The sequence below is a fragment of the Aphelocoma coerulescens genome, chromosome 8 (genome assembly GCF_041296385.1).
Source record: "Aphelocoma coerulescens isolate FSJ_1873_10779 chromosome 8, UR_Acoe_1.0, whole genome shotgun sequence".
NCBI lineage: Eukaryota > Metazoa > Chordata > Aves > Passeriformes > Corvidae > Aphelocoma > Aphelocoma coerulescens.
In genome coordinates, this window is record NC_091022.1 from 22,096,740 (window position 1) to 22,121,410 (window position 24,671).

At 46.6% G+C, this 24,671-nt stretch overlaps 2 protein-coding genes across 10 annotated transcripts in view; one reads left to right on the forward strand and one right to left on the reverse strand.

Moving 5' to 3' along the window:
- Window positions 1-10,652: 10,652 nt before the first annotated feature.
- On the reverse strand, window positions 10,653-20,244 carry MED8 (mediator complex subunit 8; the record flags this gene model as incomplete). The annotated part of the gene is made up of 7 exons (XM_069023312.1): window positions 10,653-11,108; window positions 14,106-14,354; window positions 15,287-15,368; window positions 15,782-15,922; window positions 16,318-16,462; window positions 17,490-17,608; window positions 20,098-20,244. Coding segments are annotated over 7 exons (948 nt in total), but the record flags the coding sequence as incomplete, so codon positions are not given.
- A 10-nt stretch (window positions 20,245-20,254) lies between these two features.
- Window positions 20,255-24,671, forward strand: part of SZT2 (SZT2 subunit of KICSTOR complex) — a 54,678-nt gene continuing 50,261 nt past the window's right edge. For all 9 annotated transcript variants that reach the window (XM_069023135.1, XM_069023137.1, XM_069023138.1 and 6 more), the window contains exons 1-5: window positions 20,255-20,369; window positions 20,579-20,704; window positions 20,864-21,037; window positions 21,365-21,535; window positions 23,341-23,472. In XM_069023135.1, coding sequence (XP_068879236.1) covers window positions 20,262-20,369; window positions 20,579-20,704; window positions 20,864-21,037; window positions 21,365-21,535; window positions 23,341-23,472 — 711 coding nt within the window. In that variant the 5' untranslated portion in view covers window positions 20,255-20,261. The remainder of the gene's footprint in view (window positions 20,370-20,578; window positions 20,705-20,863; window positions 21,038-21,364; window positions 21,536-23,340; window positions 23,473-24,671) is intronic.

Here is a 24,671-nt window from a genome sequence, read left to right on the forward strand (position 1 = left end):
TACCAAGGTTCCTAATTGGTCCCAAAACTCAGGGCTGCTTCCCTGGAGTCCATGCAGGGCCTATAGCTTTATAGAAAGGGGGGTTTTTAACTATCAAGTTAGTCGACATAATAAACTTTATTTTATCCTCCATTTCATGCCTGTGTGCTGTGTTACTCTTTAACTGGATACTGTTAACACCAGACTGGCAGAGCTGAAGCAGTCTGGATCATTTTTTCTCCCGTTTTAAGTATAGGCATCATTCTTGTTTGTTACTCTTTACATTTTTTTCTCTTTTGTCTTCCTTTTCTTTTGCACCATTACTCTATTTTTAGTTGTTCTGTGGTCCAATTCAGTGGAAACCTTGCTGTGTAGTTTGTCAAGAAATTAGAGATCATCAGCGCATTCCTTCACACTCCCTAGTATTCTTTTCCACCTTGTATCCTGCATCTCATAGCTTTCTCCAAGCATTCCTTCTCTCTTCTGGATCCACCCTTGCTGGCAGGCTTGTCAGGCTCTAACAATGGGCCGCAAATTGCACAGCCCAGCCTCTTCCTGCTATTGGAATTAATTTCCAGGTCACTGTATTTTCTTCTGCTCTGAATGCAATTTATTTCTCCTCTCTTGGTCCTGTACTCTATTTCCCTGTTGTGTCTGCCACCTCCATCATTATTTCTGTGTGGTATTTGCTCATTAGTTTTTCCTTTCTACTGCATCTTCTGCTTCTCTCCTTAATTCTCCAACACACTGAATAGATTTTACTATTTTATCTCTCCTCCGTTTGTTCTTCTTTTCACACTCACCAGCTTTGGTGGGTTCCCTTTGTCTGCATGTTGGCCTTTGTCCACCCCTCATGCTCAGCAGATGCCTGCAGTTCCTTAGCGTTCACCCTTCCCACAACATTCCCAGTGCTGCAGCAGCCTGGGCAGGAATTCCAGCTGAAGCTGGAGTACCTTGGTCTGCAGGAGCAGCCTGGCTGCAGGCAAGTGGATCTGGTGCCATGCTGTCCGAGAGGGTGATGTGGGGTCCCCTCCTAACCCTCGGGGACAGGCCTCCAGCAAGAACTTGACTAATCTGCTACTTGTTGTGGATCCAGGTTTCTGCCTTCCAGCATCTTTGGAAGCAGGGTAGCACAAGAACACATAGTAAAGAAAATCCCTCAAAAACGAGAGAGGTGAGGGAGACAAGTGATGTGACCTGTTGTGTACAGCCTGATCTTCCCAAAGTGTCTTGAGAGAGAATCTCTTACGGATGGGTAATCCTCTGCTTCCATCTTGAATCCTGCCCATCTGACCTGAAATCTGGGAGAGAGAAGCTGTTTGCAGCCAGCCAAGCCTGTCACCCTGACTGCAGTCTGGACCACCAGACCAGAGATGATCCTGTCACATGCCTGCACGAGGGTGTCCTGCCTGCACTAGCCACTCCTGCAGCTGGCAAAGCCCTACAGGTCATTAACTCTTCACCTGCAGTTCAGGAAACAACCTAGCTGTTGTGTGCTTGGTCCCAGCAACCTGGGCTGCACCAGGCTCCAGTTTGGAACAGTTTAAGCTCCTTCCTCCGTTTCTTATCCTGGAGAACACACCATTTCCACTTTAGCTTTCGTGAGGGTCTTGCTGGTCCTTAACATAGGGATCAGATCAGATGGAGGTGGGTGGGAGTCTCTGCATTCCTCCTTTTCACTGTTCCCTCCACTGGTCCTTGTCTTCTGCTTTCTCCTTGCTCCTTGCAGAGCCAAGTGCACTTCTCTTTCTCCTCATCACTCTGCCCTGGTGCAGAAAGCAGACCTGGGCTAATGTAACTGGCTGAAGGCACAAATACTGAAGCCATCCTCAGGGCAGACGATGACCAGACTATCAGATGGGAAGGTCTGTAAGAACTAAGCAATGGAAAAGGAATGAAGCTCATTGAGAGGTTATGACCTCAGGGATTAGTAATGAGAATTTCTTCTGCATGTGATGAGAGATGCTGGTGCAGTGTTGCACCTTTTCTTTGCCAGTCTTGAAGACTGGCTTAGGCTCACCATGCAGCTGGGTAGGAAAAGGGAGGTTTCAATCTCTTCAGGTGTCAAGTTTCTCATTTTTCAGAGAATTTAGAAATTCTCAAAATCCTGGTTTTCTGGGGAACTAAAATATCGTTTGGATGATGCCTGGTTTATATAGTAAATTTATTTTCTCTTATTCAGTGAATTTATAACTATGAATTTATTTTTTTTTAAATACTGATAATTTGAATAATGAGAGTTTTATTTGGGAAAATTATCAACATTATTCAACTTGAAAAATCTAAAAGAAAAGAAAAACTTCAAATGAATTCAGTGAAATTAAACACATGCACAATTGGCCCTGTAATTTTTCAGTAATGTATTTGACACACATAGCTAGTAAATTTACACATCTTATTAGACTTGGGGAGTGAAAAGATGATTTACAGATCCTCCCATCCTTTTCTTTTTACTCCTGAAAAACCAACGATTTTGCATGTGATCTGATATAAATATTGAATGTAAATTGGCTCTCTAATGTTTTACCCTTCTCCCTTTCCCTGAGAGTGGACTCTGAAGCACTATCAACCACAAATTATTGCTGTACACCTTCTCTGTGGCTCCATGGGAAAAAAAAATGATAAGTTGATTATGCTTGCAATCACAAAACATCCAAGAAATGCTCCTTCAACACCTCTGTCTATACTGAGAGAATCAAAAAAAGCTTTCATAACCACTAAAAGTGGTGAGAGATGACACTATTCAGCACCTGGAGGTCCATTAAATGCCATCCTGTCACTTTGCAATTTCAACAACTGGAGGAGGCCGGGTAGGCCATGCCTGGGCGTATGTTGTTCAGGCAGATGTGTTGCCTCTTTCCACGGCTGATATCAAGATTAAGTGACTCACCTTGTGCAAAATTTTGTGTGTTATTTCTGCTGATTACATTGTAGTGTCAGTAAAGGCCAATTACCCCACCACTGTTCCCCTCTCCCCTTAAGCCAAAAGAAATGCTTCATTCCTGGAATTCAAGGTCCTTATAAGCCCCTCAAGCTACCAGCAAACAACATACAACATTTCTGTAGCCAGCAGGCATGAAATGACCCCGCTGAAACCCCTGTTGTAATATGACACTGTAGTTTTACATTAAAACATCACCTGGAAAAAAGCATTCCATGAGGTGAAAGGGCAGGTGGAAGCATCACCCGGAAGCTTGCCGGCAGCGTGGTGGTGCACTGGAGCTTTGACAGCAGACTTTCACCCCAGCGTGTTTAATTGCTGGACTTTGCCTGCCAGTCGGGGTGGGCAGCACACATGGCTGTTGTTTCCTGCTGGGACAAGAATTCTTCATCAGCTGCACAGCAGCCTCTCCAGCGTGAGCCCTGACACCAACCTGCACGGGCTGGCAGCATCATCCCAGCAATACAGGACACCCTGGGTCCTCCACAGACATGCTCACTCTAGACCTGTTAAAGCATCCTTATTTGTTCCTGTGGCCTATAGGATAACCTTACGGAATAATGGTGCTTTTCTCAAATCCACCAAATCATGGGGTGGGGGGCGGGAAAGAAGCAGAGCCATAGCCACAGCAAGGTGTCTGAGGATACTAAATGCCTGCAGAAGCACATTCTTCAGTGTCTCTGCATGGCAGCAGGCATGGCAGGGCCACCTGAAGGCCCAGAGTGGACTGACAGGAGGCTGGAAAGGGTCAGGAGGTCTGAAGGTTTCAGCACACGCAGCTCAACAGGAGTCCTTGGTTACTGTACAAGTATTGGTGACTGTCCACATGCAGCACACCTTGGCAGAAGACCACAGGAGCTCTGGGAGCTCCGTCTCTTGTAGGAACCTGAAAATTGCCCCTTCTCAGGGAGCTTTCAAGGCTGTCTCATGGGCGCATGCTCCTGAAGAGAGAAAATGCAGGTGATGAGAAAGCCCTGGTCCTGTTCATCCCCAGAGACCCCTTTCCATATGAAGTAATTTCATTTTATCTCTGTGATTTAAAGCCCACATGAGTTGATCATATCTGGTAACCTGTCCCAGACTGCCTGGAGCCTGAGAGAGCAGCTTGGCAAAACTGGGTGACTTCTTCCCTCAGGCAGTTGGGATTACAGTCAGATTTGGTGACTTGACATCCACATGTCACTCTCCACAACTGTGTCCCAGGGCTGTCCTCCTAACTTGTGGAACAGCAGTGCCATGCAGCTCAATGAAGTGAGCAAAGGTAGAAGAAAAAGCCTTCCCAAGTGCTCCAGGCTGTGCTGGGGACTTTCCTGGGAAGACTTTGCCTTGACCTGAAGTGGCCACTGGGTCCCCAGCAGAGGCTGCCCAGGGCAGGGGTCCCAGGTGCTGTACCTTGGCCATGGGCAGCGGGGTGTGAGCTGCCAGGCGTCAGGCCGAGCACACTGCTGGTCACTGCGCAGGGACTAAGCCATAGAAAGGATATTGTCAGAGCAGAGGATTGTTCTGGGAGAACAGGCTGCACAAAGAGGAATTGTTTTTGCCATTAAATGAGGCTGTGTTTAGCTCCAGCCAGGGCTGGGCTTTGCTTGCCTGTCTGGGATTGTGGGTTGGCAGGGGATGATGTCCTCCTTGGCCTGCCTGGCATCTTCTCTGCTTCTGAGGTTGTCCACTGGCACAGTCAGCAGCACAAGTACGTGCCCTGAGACATATGGTGGGTAGGGAGAAAAAGGAAATTGAGGGATAAGAGAATTTTGTGGCAGGCCTGCCATGGCCTCCTGCACCTGCCTGGCAGGACTAAGGGGCACAGGGGAAGGGGAGAGCAGCAGCTGGGCAGCTGCCATGGTAAGTGGCTGCAGTTTCTCCCAGTGACAGCTATATACTCACCTCTCCAAACAGTGTTGTTGATGGCCTCCCTGGATGCGTGTGTGCAGACAAGCATCTTGCACCTGAGCTCCAGCAAGACACAGCAGAGAGCACAAGACACAAAGAGGCAAAGGAGAGGGAGCTGCGTGCTCAAAATGTGGGTTGGAACACTGTTATAATTTCTTATTGCTTTTACTCCCTGTGTGAGCGAATACCAACATTTAAGAGCAATGGTGGACGCAACCACAGAAGCTTTCTGTGAGTCACTGCTTCCTCAGCAGCTGCAGGGGGCCTTCAGCAGCCCAGGGCTGCAGGTCCTGCTGCCTGGCTCCTCCTGCCTGCAGCCCCAGTGCTGCCCAGCTCCCTGCCCAGCCCGTGCTCTGCAGCAGGGGCTGCACATGTGGCAGCTTCCGCACAGCTCCATGCAACCAAGTCACAACCTGATGCATTGTTCTGCTGACTGGAGCAAAACCGGCTGTGCTGTGATGACAATGATGATGATGACTGACACTGTTTCTACTGCTATGATGCCCATGAGAACCTAAATGTACAAAAACAAAACAGCCAAAATTGGCTCCCTGGCCCCACTTACGCAGAACGTCTTTCTCAGGGGGATGCAAACCATTCCTGTATTAGCTACTGCCGTGAGCTCTTAGGGCAGTGATTTGAAGTGCTGCCACACTGCTGCAGCCGAGCAGGAGACAAGAGCTGTCTCTCTCATATCACACAGCAGGACCCCGACTTCAGTACTGCATCAGTACCAAAAATAAACTCCATGTAAACATCCCCTGCACGTTTCAAAGCCAAATTCCCATGGGAGCAGCACAGCTCCGTGCTGCACACCAAGGCGGGCAGAGCCCAAGACTGGAACGTGGCAGTGGGAGACAGACACATCCCACCAAAGCCACCTGGCAACAGGCATAGAGGGAGGAGGTCTGCATTCAAAAGAGGAACATCCTGGGAAATGCTGCAGCTTTGAAATAACACCCATAGACAGCAATGCCCCAAAGCATGGCATTTGCCCGAAAGCATGGCCAGCAAATAAAAAACTTAATGCAAAAGTACCCTGGGGCACAGCCTATACTCAGAGGAAAGGAGCTGACATGCCAGGCAGGACTTAGCACCACTGCTAATTCAGTGCAGAGACTGCTTAGACATGATGGTAGCAAAGGGAGAAGCCTTACAACAAGCAGGTAAATCAGTGACAGAATCTGAGCAGCAGTGATAAGATAGCTGCTGCAGGAACTACAGCTCTTGATCCCCTGACTTTGGAAAATATGCATCTCAGTCAGGAAAATACATGCAGTAATTTCCTTTCTTTAAAAAACATGCACTAAAAAAAAAAAGGGGACAAAGGCTTCTTCATAGGAGCCAGCCAGCATGCTTTGCATTAGTCTCATGTACAGGGCTACCCCTAAGGAAATTGCAGAAGGTTTTTATTAATTTCTAAGTGCAGGTTTCCACCAAGGCAGTGTTCCTGGATCCAGCCAGAGAGCTGCAGTATCATAGGGACAACAAACTGTGGAGTCACATCAGCTTGAACTATTTTTATGGCATGTATTATAAATACATTCAAACATCCCATTTCTTGAGCATGAGCTTTTACCCTCACAGCATCTCCGTGAGGCGCAAAGTGGTAACATTTTATGTCTAAGATAGTTGAAGATTTATTGCGCTTGGGTGGAAGGAGGAGATCCATGGGATTTTTTGAAAGCACCTGTGTATTCATTTGTAAGCACCAGCTGTCACACAGACAGGCTCTGCCTCTCCTGGGGCCACCAAGCTCATGTGGGGAGCCTGGGAAAAAGCACAGACCCAGACTGGGGAGCTGTTTCCATGACTTGACCATTTACCCTTTGTTTGTGCCTTTGACTTTCAAGCAGTCACTGAGCTTTTCAGAAGTCACTTAAGACGCACCTTTTGCTGCTGTTTCCATGTATTTGTCTCTCCTCTGCGAGCTGCAGGTGAAGCTGCTTTGGAAACAATGCAGATGCAAAACTTGGCTGCACACCCTTTGGCAGCACTCACTCCTTTATGTCGCTTCTTAGCATAAAATAGTGCTCAGGCTCTCTCAACCCAACCACCACAAGACTTCTCCTTTGGTCCCAGAGGTTTCTGGCAGAAAGATCCTGTCCTAGCAGGAGGATGGAAACCAACCCCACAGCCCACACTGAAACCCTGCCTTACCTGTGGTATGGAGCGTGGAGAACTGAAGAGGTTCCCCTCACTCCTCTGTCCCCCTATCTTTTTGGTCGCTTCTTCCCTCACACCTCATGTACTTCACTTCCACTATAAAGGCTTAATGACACCCACTTAAAAGATCCATAGGTTAAAAAAACAAACAAATGTGTTATGTTTTGCTTGTTTAAACAAAAGAAGACATCTGTGTGCACATGGCTGCTTGGGGACAGGACAAGAGAACAAACAAGCAGCAGGTGTTTGTCATGCTGATCGCTGGATGCAGAGAGATGCAAGGAAGTGGTGGCACCACTCTGAGCTTCATGGCTCCCAGAGGTGATCTGGCCCAGGGCAGCAGCAGGACAGGCTGCAGGCACGACCCCCAGCATGTGTGATACAGACTGGGAACAGTGGGCCTGTGGGCAGCTGGGCAGGAAGGAAAGGCAATAAATATCTCTCTCCTGCATTTGGGAGGAAGCCAGATGAAGCATTCCTGTCACAAGGGTGAAACACTTTCCACTCTAACAGTAACTCAGGAGGATGTTAAACAACAGTTGCATAAGGCAAATGTTGAAAATTCAACAGTCTGGGTATCCTGCATCTAAAAAAAAAAAAAAATCCATTTTTAAAAATCCAAACTACTAATGCTGAGATTCAGTAACACAAGGAAACCTGGAGAAGCGCCAGAGAACAAGCATGCTGATGTTATGCCAGCATTTTAAAAAAGTAAACAGGATGGCCTTGTAAACAGGTGTGTCTATTCGACAGACATTCCATGCAAAATAATGACCAAAAAAAATGTGATCATATTGATAAAGACTTAAAGCAGAGAAATATAAATACCAATCAACAAGGATTACAGACAATAGGCCTGTAAGACTAACATGATCCTTTTTTTGGCACTGTATATTCTTAGGTATCAGAGAGCTGGTATGGCAGCGTGTGCGATCAAGGAACAAGCTCACGGGCAACCTGGCCAAGTGCGGGGCAGCAGAGGAGCTGCTCCCTGTGGAGCTGGTACTAAGCATATGTTTGCAGCAGGGAGGGCTAAATAGTCTAAAGCTGGTTACCTGGATAAAAATGAAGCCACGATGGGTACAGCCTGCTGTCCTGGGAGCCCCAGGCATCCCTGGGACAGTGGGGCCACGCAGAGAAAGCACTGTCTGCAGCAGAGCCTGACAGGTACTGAGGGGAGGCTTGGGGGGCCAGAACAAACCAGTGTCCTTCTCCATCACTCTTCTGCACGGGAACTGGAGCCCAGACAGCCCAGCAGCACCTGCCATGCCAGGGCTGAGCCTCCTCCCTGTCAAAATCACCCATCTTGGAAGAGATGGTTTCAAAAGGGATTGGATAAGGCAAGGGAAAAAGCCACAAGGGTTCAGAATGGCAGCACATCCCATGCTCACAGGAAGAGTGTCCTTCCCAACCACCTACTTGGCCCCTAACACAGCAGAACACAGCCTGAGCCTTTGCCCTGGCACAGCAGAATCATACTTTTATTCTGACACAGTGCACTGGGAATGGTGAATCCCTGTTGGACTTGCAGACCACAGTGACAAGCAGTGGACCATGAATTCCACAGTGACTTTATGGGTAAAAGGCTTATTCCTGTTCCCTGTTTAAACATTCTAGCACTGACAGCAACCGGATAAGAGGTTAAAGCCACTCTACATTTGAAATTCCCATTCCCACAATTAGAATAGTGTGTCCTGGTCCAGCGTCCCAAAAGACAGAGATGCATAAGGAGATTTGGATGTGAGTCAAGAAATGAAAAATGGAAAATATGCCTTAAAGCAAAAGGGACTTTCACCAGTTCAGTCTGTCAGAAAAAAGGATCAGGAAAGCTTGATCGTAACATGACTCCTCTGGTATTAACAACGCAGAGGCTCAGTCCCTTCCTGAGAAGATCCACTGACTTGAAGGGAATTAAAGAAATGCAGCTTCAATCTAAGGTGCAACAAGAAAAATAGTTTTTAGAACAACCTACCAGCCACTGTAGCAGAGACATATCAGTTTAAGAGCAACTGTTTTCCTAACAACAGTGCTCAACAAGAACTAATTCACGGCAGTCTGTGTCATGCAGGAAGTTACACTGGCGAGCCTGGCCAGCCTCACTGCTTTATAATCTACGGAAAAAACCCTGCCTGTGTTTCTCTTCCTCCAGTCCAAGTGTGTGAAAGGTCTGGCCTGCCCCACTGGAGGCGTTTTTGGGAGGCATTTTGCCCAGGTTAGTGTGGGTAGCAGGCAGCCTCTGTCTTAGGCTGCCCAAATGACTCCAGCCAGCTGCTGGCCCTGAGCTCTGGCACTGAGGCATTTTAGCTTTATAAGGAAGCCAGTCCAGGAGGATGAAGTGAAGCAGCAACCCAGAGCTGAGGCTCCATGAATGATGAGTGCCAAGGAGCTGACACATACAGTATTCTGCCTTCCTTTCCAACCAAAGCAAGGACATGAGACAGAGCAGGAAACAGCCATTCCGTGGTTCTCAGCACATCACAGGGAACAGCCATGCAGGCTCTGACTCCCTGGCTCTCAGGCTTGGTTTTGCACAAACCCCTCACACTGAAACCAGTAACTGCCTTCACACCAGCTCCCAGCTGCAGTCAGTGGCTTCTGAGAGAGCCTGGACATCCATGTTCATTAGGAGAAAAAAGCAATTGCACCAGTCTGGCTGGGATGGTGCCACTGCAGACACGTCACTGGACTCATTTGTAGTGGAGCAGCTTTGCTATTGTATAAGCTGTTTGTGCTTCCAGCTCAACTTTCTACTTCCCAGCTCAGTGCTTTTCAAGGGCCAGCATGTCAAAACGGGTCAATAACTGCTCTAGTCACAGCTTTGTGGATGGTTTTGTTTTGGGAGAACAGCTCACAGCCTCCACAAATAAGCTGGATCTGATTAGCTCAGAGGCAAGCAGTGCAGGAGCAGCTGCAGGCTGTATCTGCTGAGTGGAGATTTCCTCACCCAAAGATTGCTGACAGATGCTATTGAGTAAAACACAGTGCTGGCTTTCAACACAAGTCAAAAGGAAGTCCATGCAAGAGCAACCAGAAGCAGGACATTCGTCCTTTAGGATGGTGCTGTACGTACTGACAAGCTCCGTGGGCATGCGCCCCCACCCTTTTGTCTCACAGGAATCTCTCATAAGGCAGATTGTATGTTACAGCTCAAGAGCAGAAAGTATAACAGGGATGGCTTCACAGTGCCCAGTTCCAAAGAGAAATGGGCCAGACTTCACAACCTGGCCCATACAGAAATGTCACAGTCCTGAGCACACTGAAGTACCTTTCTGAAGTGATCAATTAATCCTGAAGCAGCTAAGAAACTTTATAGAAAACACAGAAGCAGAGAAGCATGGAAGTGAAATCAGATCCAGCTGGGATTTGCTGCAGCATCAGAATACAAGAGCTCTGTGCTTCTGTTCCTCATGTGCTGCCTTCTTGCTGTAGGCCTTGAAATAGTCCTTCCTAGTATTTTGCCTTCTGGGGAATAGCCATAATTGGTTTTCTATGCACGAGATGTTTGCTGCTTATGTTGGCACCCAGCTGACTCACCCGACAACACCCCTTTACGCATAAACCTGCAGCTCCAGCGCTCAGCCTCCAGCATTTTCAGTGTGGTTTAGACTGGAGCTGCTCTGTAGCCTTACCCAAAGGGACATAAGAGTCCTTATGATTCGAGAGATGGACATCAGTGTCTCACAGTGAGCATAACAAGGTCTTTATTAAACAAGAGGGAGTAAAGAAAGAACATACCAAGTGAACAAGCAGAAACAAGGAGCTCTATGCAGCTCTTCAGGTTCTGTATCAGGAAAGGGTAGTTATCCTCCAGGCCAGACCTGGAGAAGCTGGCATCAATACCAGAAAGAAAGTCCTCTGCTCTGGCTGAACAGAGAAGTATCCAAGAGGCATGGCCACCAGCAGCTCCACACAAGCCACCCAGCACCCAGGGAAGGGCCGTATTACCCCATCTTCCTGGATATGGTGTGTGGATATGTGAAGGGACTTGGAAGTCCTAGAAGGAATCCAGGTGGGGTGCGGGCAGCAGTAACAAATGTTGCTGTTCCCCAGGTCTGGTTCATCTCAGCTCATCTCTGATACGGATGCATTGAGGCAGATTTTATATTTGTTTTTATGCCACTCGGCATTTTTCCTGGAGAGGGAAAAAAGAAAAAGCAGTGCAAAAATCAGCAATACGAGAGGACATTTGCTCAGGAGCATGTAAGACTCAGAACAATCCTGTCTGGGCTTTTCCAGTTTCACTCCAGGCTCATCTGCTACAGCATCTTCCAGCGTCTGACCTACACAATCAATCTCTTCTACAAATTGGCATCTCTCTCTGCTGACAAATTTCCTTGACAATTCCTGTGTCCCCCTGCTATCCCCTCCAATTCTATTCTTTTTTCATCCTAAGCAAGCCTTTCTCTTTGTCAGGAGGCTCCTACAGGAGTGTCAGACTTACTCAGTCTCATAGAAGTTGCTGGCAGCACCACACAAAGAAGAACCAAGACTGTGTCCACGTCCATTTCAGAGTCTGTATCCCCTGCCCTGTAGCATTATTTATAGTCAGGGTGTATATTTAAATTACTAAGCCTCTCTCAGATTTCTTAATTTCTTGTAACCACATCCACCTCTTGGGCATTATTACTCTCTGTTGATACCAATCTCACATGTGTTCAAAGACATCTTACTGGCAGCTTACAGTAAGTGTAGAATGCTAGACAAAACTAAGATGATCTGAAAAATAAACAGTGATTAAAGAGCAGCACAGAGGGATAGTAAAAAAACACTCCAGTGTCTTCAAATAGATGCAGAAAAAAAAGGATAACTTCTGAAAGTTAAAATTATAGTCTGGCAGGACAAGAAAAGATTTGATAAGCAAATGCCTAAAATGATAAAGATTATTAAACTTTCTCGAACATATCCAAAGTGGGTCATTGCCAGCAATGAATGTGCAGGTAACTGATAGATATCACCAACAATCAGGAGACAAATACTGCTAGATATTGCTCCAAAAGCAACAGTGAACAGGACTGCATGGTTCACCCACATCTGAGACACAGTGAGTGGTTGTGGTGTTCCCAGTCTTGAGAACAACCAGAAAAAATGCAGGTTAAGAGTGACAAGGAAGGTCCAAGTTATAACTTCAACACAAAGTCACATTAGAGAGAACAGGACTTGTTAGCTAAGGGAAAAACACCTAAAAATGGACAAAGGAAGGAGACAGATTTCCAAAACATGAAAACCAGTATGGAGAAGGTAACTGAGGAATGCTTATTCACCATTTCTCACAAAATGGGTAAAAAAGAAAAATGCAATAAAATCATCAAGCAGAATATTTAAACATAAAAAGGACTTTAAGCAAAATGTGATAAAGCTGTGGGACATATTGCCATAGGTGTTGTAGAAGTCAAACTGTAATTCAAACAGGAACTGCAGGAATTAATGGCTACTGTACCCAATGCTATCAAACCAGACTCTGGCTTAAAATCCCTAAAAAACAACTGTGGTCGAGAGATCCTTTGTTCTTACATTCTTTCAGCCTCAGCTATGAGCACTATCAAAAGCAGAATAGTGAGACAGACCTTTGATAAAACCCGCTGTAGCTGCTCTTATCAAGAGGTACTTTCCCCATCACACAGGCTGGACAAGTGCTCTCCTTACCAGTGCACTCTGCTTGGCCGACAGAAGTGACTGCCTTCCCACCCTGGATACAGTGTCTCTGGGTATTCAGCCAGCAATCACAGAGGTCTTCTTTGCTACCAAATTACAGTGGAAATGACTTTCTAACTCTTACATAAACACGTGTTTAACTTAGAACTGTATTGTTGCTTAAGCACATATCCTAACAACAGTCATTATACACAGGCAAGAAAACACCAATTAGGATATCCGATATCCTAAATCCCAATTAACATAAACATTCTGACAGCACAGGGTTAGCCTGTAGGTCCCCCCAGGCCAAGCCCATTCCTGACAGCAGAGGATTTTTAAGGAGGAATACCAGAATAGGGCAAGCCTGCAGTGATATCCCTGCAGAATACCTACTCTGCTTTTAACAGATTGTGGCTCAGGGTCATGGAATCAGAGTTGGTATCCTCAGGATTACCTGTCACCTGATTTTTCATCCAGAAATCTATGTACTTACTTAGTTTTCCATCTCACATAAACATATCTGCCTATCACACACTAGGCAATGTGCTCTACAGTGTAATTATTTAGTATTCAGAAAGTATCTCCCTTTTGTTCCAAATCTACAAGCCCACATTTTGATTGGTGCATTTTCACCAATCCTTCTGTGTCATGGGAGACAATGAACAATCATTCCTCATTTGCCTGCTGTATATAATTTGGGATTCTATAGGCTTCCACTTTCTTCTCCCTAGCCCAAAGCTATGCCCACTAGCAGAGAAGATATCAGAACTGCCCATAATATTGCAGGTGTGGGTGCCCAATGGATTAACAGAATGGCCTAAAGATATCCTCTATGCTCCTTTTCTAGCAATTCCTAGTATTTAGTTTGTATTTATGACCCAACTGAACACCCAATTATTGTCTTTACAGAACTCTTATATCATAGATGTATTTCAAAAATACAAGTAACTAGGTTAGAGTCCAGGTGCTGGATGTGTACAGTCAAATTTCTATGCCTATGTATTTCACTTTATATTCAATACAAATGTCATCTACTGCTATTAAGCAAAGTCACTTTGTATAGGAAAACCTTCTAACTTTTTACAGAAAACTTTTGTTTTTTTCTTACCTTAAATAACTCATTATCATCAAACTTTTCCACTTTATTGCCTACCCACAACTTAAATTTCACAGGAAAATCCCCAGTAGAGATCCCTGAAAAACTACACTGTGATCTCCCTCCATATTGATTCCTATGTTCCTAAGTCTATCATTAAAATAGTCTTGCAGAGGCAGTTAAGAAGCTGAAGCTGGTTGGCTGGGATCCATCTCAACCTCTGAGCCAATTTTAAACAGGTATGACTACACTATTAAAACCTGACTCATGTTATTAAGGCCAGAAAGGAACCTCATACTTAGTTATATCTAAAAGGTGACTGGGGAAGAATTTCTACATCTGCATTTGTCTTTCTTGCTCCCTGGATTTCAACTGATCTCAGACACAGAACTTCTTTACCTGTCTGTCCTGCTGGTGCCATCTGCACTCCTGCCAGCATTGGCTGCTGCTGAGCTGGTGCACCTGTCATTGGGACCTGCTGCATGCCCGAAGCACCTGCAATGATGGCACCAGCTCCCGGCTGGCCTGACTGGACAGATGCCCCAGAGCCCGGGGGTCTCCGGTTTGACAGCCCTTTCCCAAAGGCCACAGCTGCTACCAGTGCGTTGGTATCTGCAGGGTTGAAAGTCTGCTTATTCTGTCGTAAACCTGTAAAGAAAGAAGTTATTTTGGAAGTTATTTTTAGACTTGGCAATCAGGTCTAAAAAGTAGCATAGCTGGTCTTGGATTTACTTTTCAGCTACTTTAGTGCATGCAATAGAGATGAGTTTCTTACAAGCTGTCCTACAAGAGTCTCAGCAAGGTCAAAGAAGCTGCAAAATCCAGGGACACTGGTGAACCAAGAGCTTTTTCACTGAGAGCAGGGCATAATCTGCTCAAGGAAGGAGAAGCGAATCCTATGGCACGTTACAAGCACTGTGATTTAGGTAAGAAATAGCAACACCCCCTTTTAGAGACTCATGAGCAACACGGTGTCTTCAAGTTTTTTTGCCACGCATGTGCCCACTTACACTGTTAATCCCAGATACTGGACAGAACCTGTGCTCAGGTCCTGTGTCAAAGATGACAATAAAAACAATGCCACTGCCTTTAAGAGTTGTGTGTGGCCCTCCCAGGAACAGTGAACACCACTACCAGAAAAAGCTGGCCATGAGCCTGAAGCACCCATTATCTAGACAGGATCACACAAAAGCCTGCCAACAGGTAGTCTCCTTCAGAACAGAGCTAAAGGGTTTCTTATTCACTGCTGCTGCATTTTCACAGCTATTTTTATTAATTAAAGTCGACTGGGAAGTTTTCTTGGCAGATACTTATCACCTCCTCAAAGGGGGATATGTCAAAGGGTTGGAATAACCTTCCCACCATGCACAGATCACACAAGGAAGACACATGCACCCACAGGCTGCCTTCTCAAATTAGGGTGCTCCAGGACAGCTAATGTTGCATCTTCTGGAATGTTTTCATTTATGGTGCTCACCTGTATTTCCCATACTTCAGGCTCTCCAATGTATCTATTTTGCCTCTACTCTCTCAGGCCTGCTGCTTGAACCCTGTACTCCACTCCCACCTCAGTGACATACCTCCACTTTCAGATTCACGCTCCTCCTTACTGATTTTCTCCAGCAAATTTGAGCACATTTTGTTCAGACTTTGGATCTGTTTCTGCAAAACGAAAACTGTCAGAAACTGCCAGGATACCTCCAACTCAGTACAAATCAGCAAGGTAAATGAACAAGCTTTCTCTTCCCAGGATCTGTGTAACCAAAAGTAAGCGTTTTTCTAGCTGAGCTGAGAGCACCCAGTGCTAATGCATGCAGGAGGGCACTGTGGGGATGGGATAGCCTTCGCCTCTGACTGGTTGGATGGCACCTCCTGTGAACAGCCAGAGAGCTGGATACTCTTGTGAAACTGTGGAGGAAACCAAACCTCAGCTAGGGTCAGCTGGAGACATCTCAGATAGGAAAGGACACAGCAAAAAAAAGAAAACTGTCAAATGGAAGAGTGAAGGAAGCAGTTAAAGGGCATGTTGTGCCCTAGGGATAAGAGGCAGAAGTATCAAACTCTTCTTTACCTACCTGTGCCGCATCAGGGCTAATTCGAGCTGCATCTGTGATCAGCTGCTTCTCCTGCTCTTCCACCTCAGGGTCGGGCTTAGTTCGAAGATGGTCGGGCACTACTTCATGGCTGAACACCGGCACACGTCCCTCTGTCTGCCGCTGCAAGAGTGGGACAATAGGCTCACTCAGAGCCTCCGCCTCCAGCCCAGCAATCACGCCGCTCCAGACCAGGGCACAGGCCATGGTGCTGAACAAGGCTAGTGGGGAAACCTTGATCTGGGGAGCATTAGGAAGTTTCAACAACTTGTCTAGGAATTTGCATTGTGCCTGTTTAGTTGCAGCAACATATTTATGAACAGGAACACCTTCTGTAAAGTGTATCCAGTGCAAGCGTTTGTAGGTGAAAATCCCACAGCAAAGCAACTCTCACACAGAAGTACTTGTTGCCTTTCCTTCCTTTACACCCAGAGCTGAGGAATGCCCAGCACAAATGAGTGACAAGATGAATACTCAGGCACTCAAGCACTTTCTGATACTCAAGGAACATGTCTTACCATGATCTCCTCATCACGGTCTGGAGACAGCACTAGGGGGATGATCACCTGGTTTCGCAATAGTGGGGTCTTCTCATGCTTTAGCACTTTATTCAAGGTGTTCAGCTGTCCTGAGAGCAATGCAAAGCTGTCCAGAACTGAAGGCCTGGAAAAGCAAATAAAGAAGATAGAATAGGGAAAGGGGATGCCACAGAGGGCATTTCTCTCTTCTTCACTCAAATGGCTGAGGAGGGAGGAAATAACATCATTAGTCTTCAAATCAGTCTACTTCAGACAGTAAGCAGTAAAATCTCGTGCTGAATATGCAGGTGTGGACAAACCCCAGTCCTTACTGGAAACGGCTCAAATGCATCAAATACCTCAGGGACATTACAAGCAGTACCACTGAAAGTGGCAGTTGTTCAGGATTTCAGTAACATACACAGAAGCAATTCTTTCCTTGTCACTACCTCTCCCAGTGAAATTCTGGAGCAAGGTCTAAAATAATTTCATCCCAAAGCAGTACAGCCAGGAGAGAAAATGTTTATAGCTTGGCTATCCAGACTAAGTAATAACGAAGCTAAATAACTGATAATGTTTTCAAGGAGGTCCTCTTCAGCTTGGTCTCTGTGTGGGATTCATCAGCTCTTCTCCCTTCTGCAACATTAACTGTGTTAACTTGTCTGTGAAGCTTTGCTGCAGAGGCAGACACTAAGATACCACATAGTTTATTAAGCTGCAGCTATAATATCTTTATGCTCCATATTTTCCAAGAAGAGAATGCCATCTTGCAAGTCTCTCAAACTGTGTGGCAAAGCAAAACTAGCAAAACACAAAAGCTCAGTTTATATCAGAGCCATAAAAAGCTGGAAAATGTCAAGAAGTGTAGAAGGAACTATGGCTCATTTTATAGTGTATGTAGGTCTCTAAGGTGCTTCATCTGAGAATGTCCACTCATTGCAGATGCAAGTCTAATTCCCATAAACTGTCTGGATTAAAAGGTGTTAGAATGACTCTATTGCTCTACAGCATGAAGCCAATGGATTTCAACCATTTTTCTGGTGGAAGATGTGCAGTGGTTCCTCCAGCACAAATGTGAAAAGAAAATTGAAACCTACTGACAAGAAGCTAATGGTTTTTAATTAATCCTTTGAGCAAGAGCTTTGGCAGTGATCAACAGCGAGACACCTTACCATGTGAGTCGGTCATATTCATTCTCCAGCTTGTAGATAAAACTGACCAAGGAGTTCTTCAGGTCGGCCACCTGACTGATGAGCGTCTCCAGGGTCAGCTCCAGCTGCTTCTCCTCTCTCTAAAAATAGGCAAGACAGACAAGGGAGGAGGACAAAGGTGTGAATCCACACCCATGCATCCATAATCCAACCTGTCCTACAGACAGCCTCCTTTTCAGAGGAAGCAGAGATACTGGAGATAAAAATCCCATTATTTCACACCGACCCCTTTCCCTTGGATCAGACTACTTAGGCAAGAGACTTGTATCTGAGACAAACACTTGGCCAGCTGTCCTGTTAAAGATCTAGATGGGTGTAGTGAAGACATCATCACTTACATCTGCTTTTTACCACATCAGGCAAAGTCATCAAAGCTATCTTTGTAAGCCACTTAAGCTAACTCAGCTCAAAGAAGATTAGCATTCCCTCAGCCTTTTCTGACAGCAGCTGTGGGTGCTGCAATATCTTCATCCAAAACAGTCTTTGCAAAATGACTAACAGGTCCATGGACTAAAAACTCCAGTTTGTGCCCTTCACCTCATTCTTTACTTTCTTTCTGCCCATGTGACACTGGCAGCTGCCAAGGAAACTGGCAGCTCCTACTGGCCTTGTTCCCCATGAGCTGTGGGAGGCCCTGCCATGACACAGACCAGTGTCATAACCACACACGCCCTTTACCTCCTGCCTTTTGCTGGGATTACATTGTTTAAGAAATCTTTCCCACTGACATTCCCTTCCAGGTGAGGGAGGACAGTGACAAAGTGTCAGGACTGTGGATCTGCTGCCAAAGACACCAAGGCATGCCCTTGACTCTCACAAAAACCCCCAAAACTCTTATCTACTTGAACTTACTTGTACCACAGTATTGTGCAAAATATAATTAAAGTCCCAGCCCTAAGGAACTGCTCGTGTAAGTTCAGAACTGTACAATAATAATCCATGAGGAGGGTGGGACAAAGCAGTCAAATAATAGAAAGGGAATACCGATTAGGAAAGCAGATAGAGTAACTCAGGCTGTTGGCATGCTTGCTATTGGGCTTGTTGTTGCTCTGTTCAAATACACTAGCCCAGTGCAAGCTTCATGGAAAGATTATCAGGCACCTTCCATGTTCATGAGAACACTGTATTATTTATTCTATTTTATTTGTACTCTGACAAGCTGGTAATCACGGATGAGACTTCATTTTACTTTAACCACCTTAGAATAAACAGCTGGAGCAACCTTATTAAAATTTGATCCCCAGTCCATGGAGTGGATTCATGCAACAGATTGCTGCTGGCTGTTCCACCTAGAGATAAAAGCACTCTCCTTCCCTTTGTGACGGGACTAGTCAGTTCCTGTCCAATTAAGAAATATGCCTACAACTGTGTGCACTGTGTTTGTGCAGGGAGGTTAACTACTGCCTGTGTTACAAGCTGGGCTGGTAGCCAGTGTTTTACTGCAGGGGTGCCAGGCATATGCAGCCATGGCAAGTGCCCTGGCCCACTGCCTGCGCTTACCCAAGAAGCCCTGAAGAGGATGAATGAAACCCCACCGCACAAGGATCACTCTCACGGCAGCAGTGCACTCCAACCCTCCTTCCCTAAGCTCTTCCCAAAGCCATTAGGAGCTGGAAGCTGATACAAGCATTGCAATAAGCACACAATAAGACAGAGCAGTGACTCCAAGGAATGCTGGCCCTCTCCAAGGGGACACTTTAAGGAGTTTGTTAGCAATGCTAAATTGTGCCGAGGTAGTAAAGACAGGGCTCATGGTAGGGGTTGTGAAGGACCTCCTGATATGGAGCAACTGAGAGGTAAAGGTGAAATCCAGAGTAGGTAAAGATAAAGCAATGTAGGCGGCAAATCAAATGGAAAAAAAAAATCCTGATTGGCAAAACAAAGGGGGAAAAATCCCCCCTGACTTTTTGTACACAATGACATTATCTGAGCTGATAACGTTGTAACTCAACAACAAGATCTCGGGATTGTCTGAGGATAACCCATGAAAACATCTGCCCAATACTGAAAAGGCAGGCAAGGAAGTAAAAGCGACCACAGGATTTATTAGGAAAGCAACAGAAACTAAGGATCATTATGTCACCACATAAATGCACGCCTCCTTTGCATCTCGAATATTACACGTCACTCTTGTCCCTCAAACTGAAAAGGGATAGAGTAGGAATATGTACTAATAAAGGCAACGAGGATGATGAAGAATATTCATAGTTCCAAAAAAAAAAACAAACCGTAAAAAACCAGCAAAAAGACTGGTACGAGCAAGTGGCTAAAACAAGGAGAGACAATGTAATAAACCCTATAAATGAGTAATAGCGGGACAATCCATTTTCACTTTCTTTTCCAGCAGGACAACCAGGAGATCCGCATGAGGCCAGCAGACTGCGGTTTCAAACAAACCAAAGGAGGCGGATCTTTACAACCTATTAACCTATCATTACCCTCTGCAACTCTTCTTTGGACAACACGGATGCTACAAATTCAGAGCACTTAGTAAAGTAATTCGGTTCTTCTCCCATTAACGACATTTCATTCAAGCGGGGCCAGGGCACTCAGCTGTACGAACACTCACCCCACAGCCGTGCAGCAACAAGGGGCTGTTGCACAGCAGAGCATCGCATCGGCTGCTCGAGGGCGCGCTCGGCCTCCCTCCGAGGGTGCCCCAGCCTCCGATGGGCTCGGCCCCCGCGCAGCCGCCCGGCCCCGCTCCCCCCGGCCCTCACCTGCATGGCGGCGATGGCGGCGGCGATGGCGGCGGCGGCACCGCCCCGTTGTCCCGGGGGAGCGGCACTTCCGGGGCGGGGCCGCGCGGACATGGCGGCGGCCGAGCGGCCCGAGGGGGAGGTGGGAGCGGGCCGGGCCGCGGGGCCGGGGGAGCGGGGCCGGGCCGGGCCGGGCCGGGCCGGGGCGAGGGGCGGGCGCAGGGGACGCGGTCGCCATGGGGAGCAGTGGGGCCGGCAGTGCGGGGCTGGAGCGGCCCGGGGTGAGCGGCGGCGCGGGCGCTGTCTGGGGCTGCTCCGGGAATGACCTGGGCCGCCGTGCTCCCGCCGCAGGTGGAGGAGGCAGGGCATGTGTTCCTCCTGATGAAGAAGGACTATCGCATCTCCCGCAACGTGCGGCTCGCCTGGGTCCTCAGCCGCCTGCACCAGGTGATCCGGGCCGTACCCGAGCCCGAGCTGGTGAGTTGGTGCTCAGGGCTGGATGGTGTCAGCGCGGCTGGTGTTGCACCACCCAGCAGCACCTGCACCCTTCAGAGTATTTAAGCCCTATCTCTTTCTCTGATTCTTCCTTTGGTATGGCTTGGTGTTCTCTCATGTACCGTTTGCTTGTTCCGGCAGGTGAAGTCAGAAAATGAGCTTGATGTTCTCAGCATCCTGCCTAACGGGTGGCAGCCAGACGAGCCGGTCCAGCCCAGGCCCTACCTCCTTGTGCCCTCTACACGGGTCACCTTCCTGGCCCGCCAGTACCGATTTGTGATTGAGCTTGATCTGAGCCCTTCCACAGGGATTGTGGTAAGAGCAGAAACTCTGCATTAAAAGAGAAACCCATTTATATTTGCTGAGAAAAGGTTTATTGCTCTCAGTGTCAGTCTTAACTTTTGCAGAAGTCTTGCTTTTCCTGGGAGGGAGCCATGCTGTGCCCCTGGCTGGGAACTAAATGCAAATCTTATTTCTCCATTGGATGGTGAATGTGTGACTTCTGTTTACAAGAGCTGTCACTTTAATCTAGCTGCCACTGCAGAAGGATGTTTGCTGTTGGCTCTGCACAGTGGGATAACCAGCAATGAGACTGAAAGTCCTAGAAGGTGAAAAAGCTGTTCCCTTTCTCTGTTTCTGTAGGATGACTCAACGGGGGAGATAATTTTTGATGAAGTGTTTCATGCCCTTTCCCGATGCTTGGTGGGATTGTTAAGACCCTTTCGTATCCCTGGTTCAGACATTATCTACCAGCCAGAGATCTTTGTCACCATCCAGGTGTATTCCTCCATCATTGGCCTGCAGTCCCACCAGGTAAAGTTCAGGATCTCCCTTGGCACAGCATGAGAAGCTTGCTGTGGTTTGCAGGTGTCCTGTGAGCACGAGGAAAGCAGGGGCAGGTGTCAGCTGGGCTCTGTTATCTGTGATGCTGCAGGCTTGTTTCGCTGAAACACATGGCCTGGCATGATGCAGAAGTGTATGTGAGCAACTTCTCCTTTCTGAGCAGGAAGCAGAGGTTTCTCTGGAGAATGCTGCCCTCAGGCACGATTCTAGAATTGGGCCACAGGGAATATTTGCCTCATGTTGAATATGTGCTTGTTGTTGTTCTTGTTTTGTTGTTTGGGGGTTGTTTTTGTTTTTAATTTCTGTTGATTTATTCTTTTTGCCTGTTCTGATTAGCTTGAAGCATTCAAGCAGAGCTTGTATGACCAAAAGGTTGTCTGCCTGTTCCAGCTCTGTAGCAGGGGTTAATTCAAAGATAATTGCTTCTTCCTACAAACCTTGGGTTTTTTGCACTGGTATGAATATGCTTCTCCGTGCTGGAGGGTGCAGCCAGCCCCAGTATTGAGATTTATCAGTGAGATTTCACCTGTGTCAGGGCAGGTCTGTTTAAGAAACTCAAGTCTGGTTTATGGGGCCAGCGTGGTTTTTGAAGTTCGTCCTTGATCTCTTCCACCTTACAGTATTTTCATGTAACTTACACGTTTCTGGCGGTGTATTTCATCCCTTTGCTAATACCAGGGAAAGTGTGTGGTAACAGGAGGAGCCTGTTAGTCTATGCTTGTTCCCTCCCTGCCCAAGCCTTCTGCCAGGGTTTGTGTTGTACCTGAGGAGTGTGGCCATCGCTTTGGTCTGTTCTGAGGTGCTGCTGGAGTAAGCCTAGCAGGAATTTCTCCATTTGCAATTGATGTTTTGTGAATTATCTTGTCCAGCAATCCTGCACACACCATCATGCTGTGCCTCAGTATCTCCTCTATTTGCACTATACTGAGCACTCTGAAGTCGCTACATTTTTCTTCTTTGGATCTCTCTAAATTCCCACTTTGTGCATGAGGCCATGAGCTGTGATCTCTGGGTACTACTGGATAATTATGTTTCTTTTGTGGAGGAAGAGGCATATGTGTTTATCACTCATCCAGGAAAGACTCTCTGTGGTAATAATTTATTTCTCTGATGTCACTATGAGGTCTTGCCCATATGAGGCCAAGGGAATATGGATAACATGCAGCATCCCACCAATCTGCTGAGGTCTTTGCATGTTGTATCTTCTTTGCCTCCTGGTTGTGGACAGGAATTTCCTATACCAGGGTGACATCTGTAAGCACAGGTGTTGTGCCCTAGGGAGTTTCTTCGGTGGCAGGCTTATTCTGTCACATCACTCAGCCTCTTTTGTAATGTCCACTCTCATTGTTTCTTTTCTTTATTTCAATTTGCTGTTCTTCTTGGAAGATAATTTGATCAGTCTAGAGGTGAGATAGATTAGAACAAACAGGCCTTCCTTCAAAGTGTCAGATAACAGTTAATGGCTTCTAACAATGATCCCACATCACTTTCTCCTGGAGAAAGTCAAATGAAGTAGAAGTTTCTTGCCCAAGAAGGAGATTTGCCAAAGTGTGATGTAAGCATCTGCAGTGGGGTGCACAGCAGGTGCCATGAGACATCACTGCTCACAGGCACTTGTCTCTGAGCAGGGACAGAGAGAAGTGGCCTGTGCTGTACCTGTGCTTTGTCAGGGAGATATTTGAACTCCCCTGTGCAGAGCTGTGTTCCTGTGTACCATCTTGGGGTGGTGCTGTAAAATCTTAACTTGATGACTGACATGTGTGTCCTTGGGCCAGGTACTATTCCAGGGCTGTCAGCTGGATGAGACGAAGCGTGAGGCCTTTCTGCACCAAGTTTACACACAGCTCTGTGCCTTTGAGAACAAAGTGGCAGAGATGCTTCAGCAACAGTATGAACCCAAACCGCAGGTAAGGAGGGCAGAGGTAGTTGGGCTCTCTTGGCTTCCTGGAGATCTGCACTCTGAGGCCCCTCTGAAGTGGGGTGGCAAGAGGAACAGCAGCATAAGTCTGCAGAAGGAACAGCTAAGGAGTTGGTGAGATAACACTGTGGGATCCAGTAATGAGATGTGAACACTGAGGAAGCAGAACCATTAAGTGTTTAGAAGGACTGGTGAGGATATTTACCTTCCCTAAAGTTAATGTGCAGTAAGATGGCCTGACTGTATATCATGGGAGAAATGGTGTAGGGTGTGCTTTCTGTCTGAAGAAGATGGTGGGAGATGTGCTTATGTCCATATTATTAATCTGCAAATAGCTGTGAATATGCCCTTAGCCCTTTTGACATTTCTTGAATGAAAGTACTTGTTACCATGAAAACTGGCAGTGAAACTGAATAAACAGCTGGTGCAGTTTCAGGTGCTCCTTGAGTTCTGTGACAGATGCTGCTTAGCAGCCATGGATATATGTATCAGCATATTAATGATAGAATCCTAGTACGATCTGAGTTGGAAGGGACATTTAAAGATCACCTCCCTCAACCTGCTGGCCATGCTGCTTTTGATCTTCTTGCAGTCAAAGTCATTGTTGGTCTGGCTGAGGTTATGTAGTCCTTAATTAGCATTAGTTATTAGAGTTTGGGCAAAAAGGAAATAAAAAGTCCCAAAATCAGATGACCAAGAGGATACTGGTGGTGAATTGCAGTTGCATATCTGAAGTGCTGGGAGTCTCACATTGTAGCTGAAATTTGTATGTTTCAATGCTAAAACTGCCAGTCCTGAAACAGAAAGTAGATTGCCGGAAGTAAATACCTCGACTAGTGAGACCAGATGGTGGTTTTGCAGTGCTTTGTGTGCATTCCTGCTTGATGCAGTATTTCTCTCATGGTAAACTACCCTGTAACTTCTTCCATGCAAATGGAGGAGAGAGACGCTCTTGCAGGCCAGAGGGACTGGTGAATCCTGCCACAGGGTGTGGGGTGGATGTGGGAGGCCCCAAGGGAAAAGGCAGGGACTGAAACTTTATTCACTTTTGAAGTTGCACTAGCTGTATCATTGTTAACAAGTTTCTGAATTTAAGGCATCTGGCAATTAAAGTGATGGATAGTCAATATTTTTTGCTCTCAGACTGCTCCCATTTGTGCATAGCAAAAGTTTTGTTAGTTCTGGTTT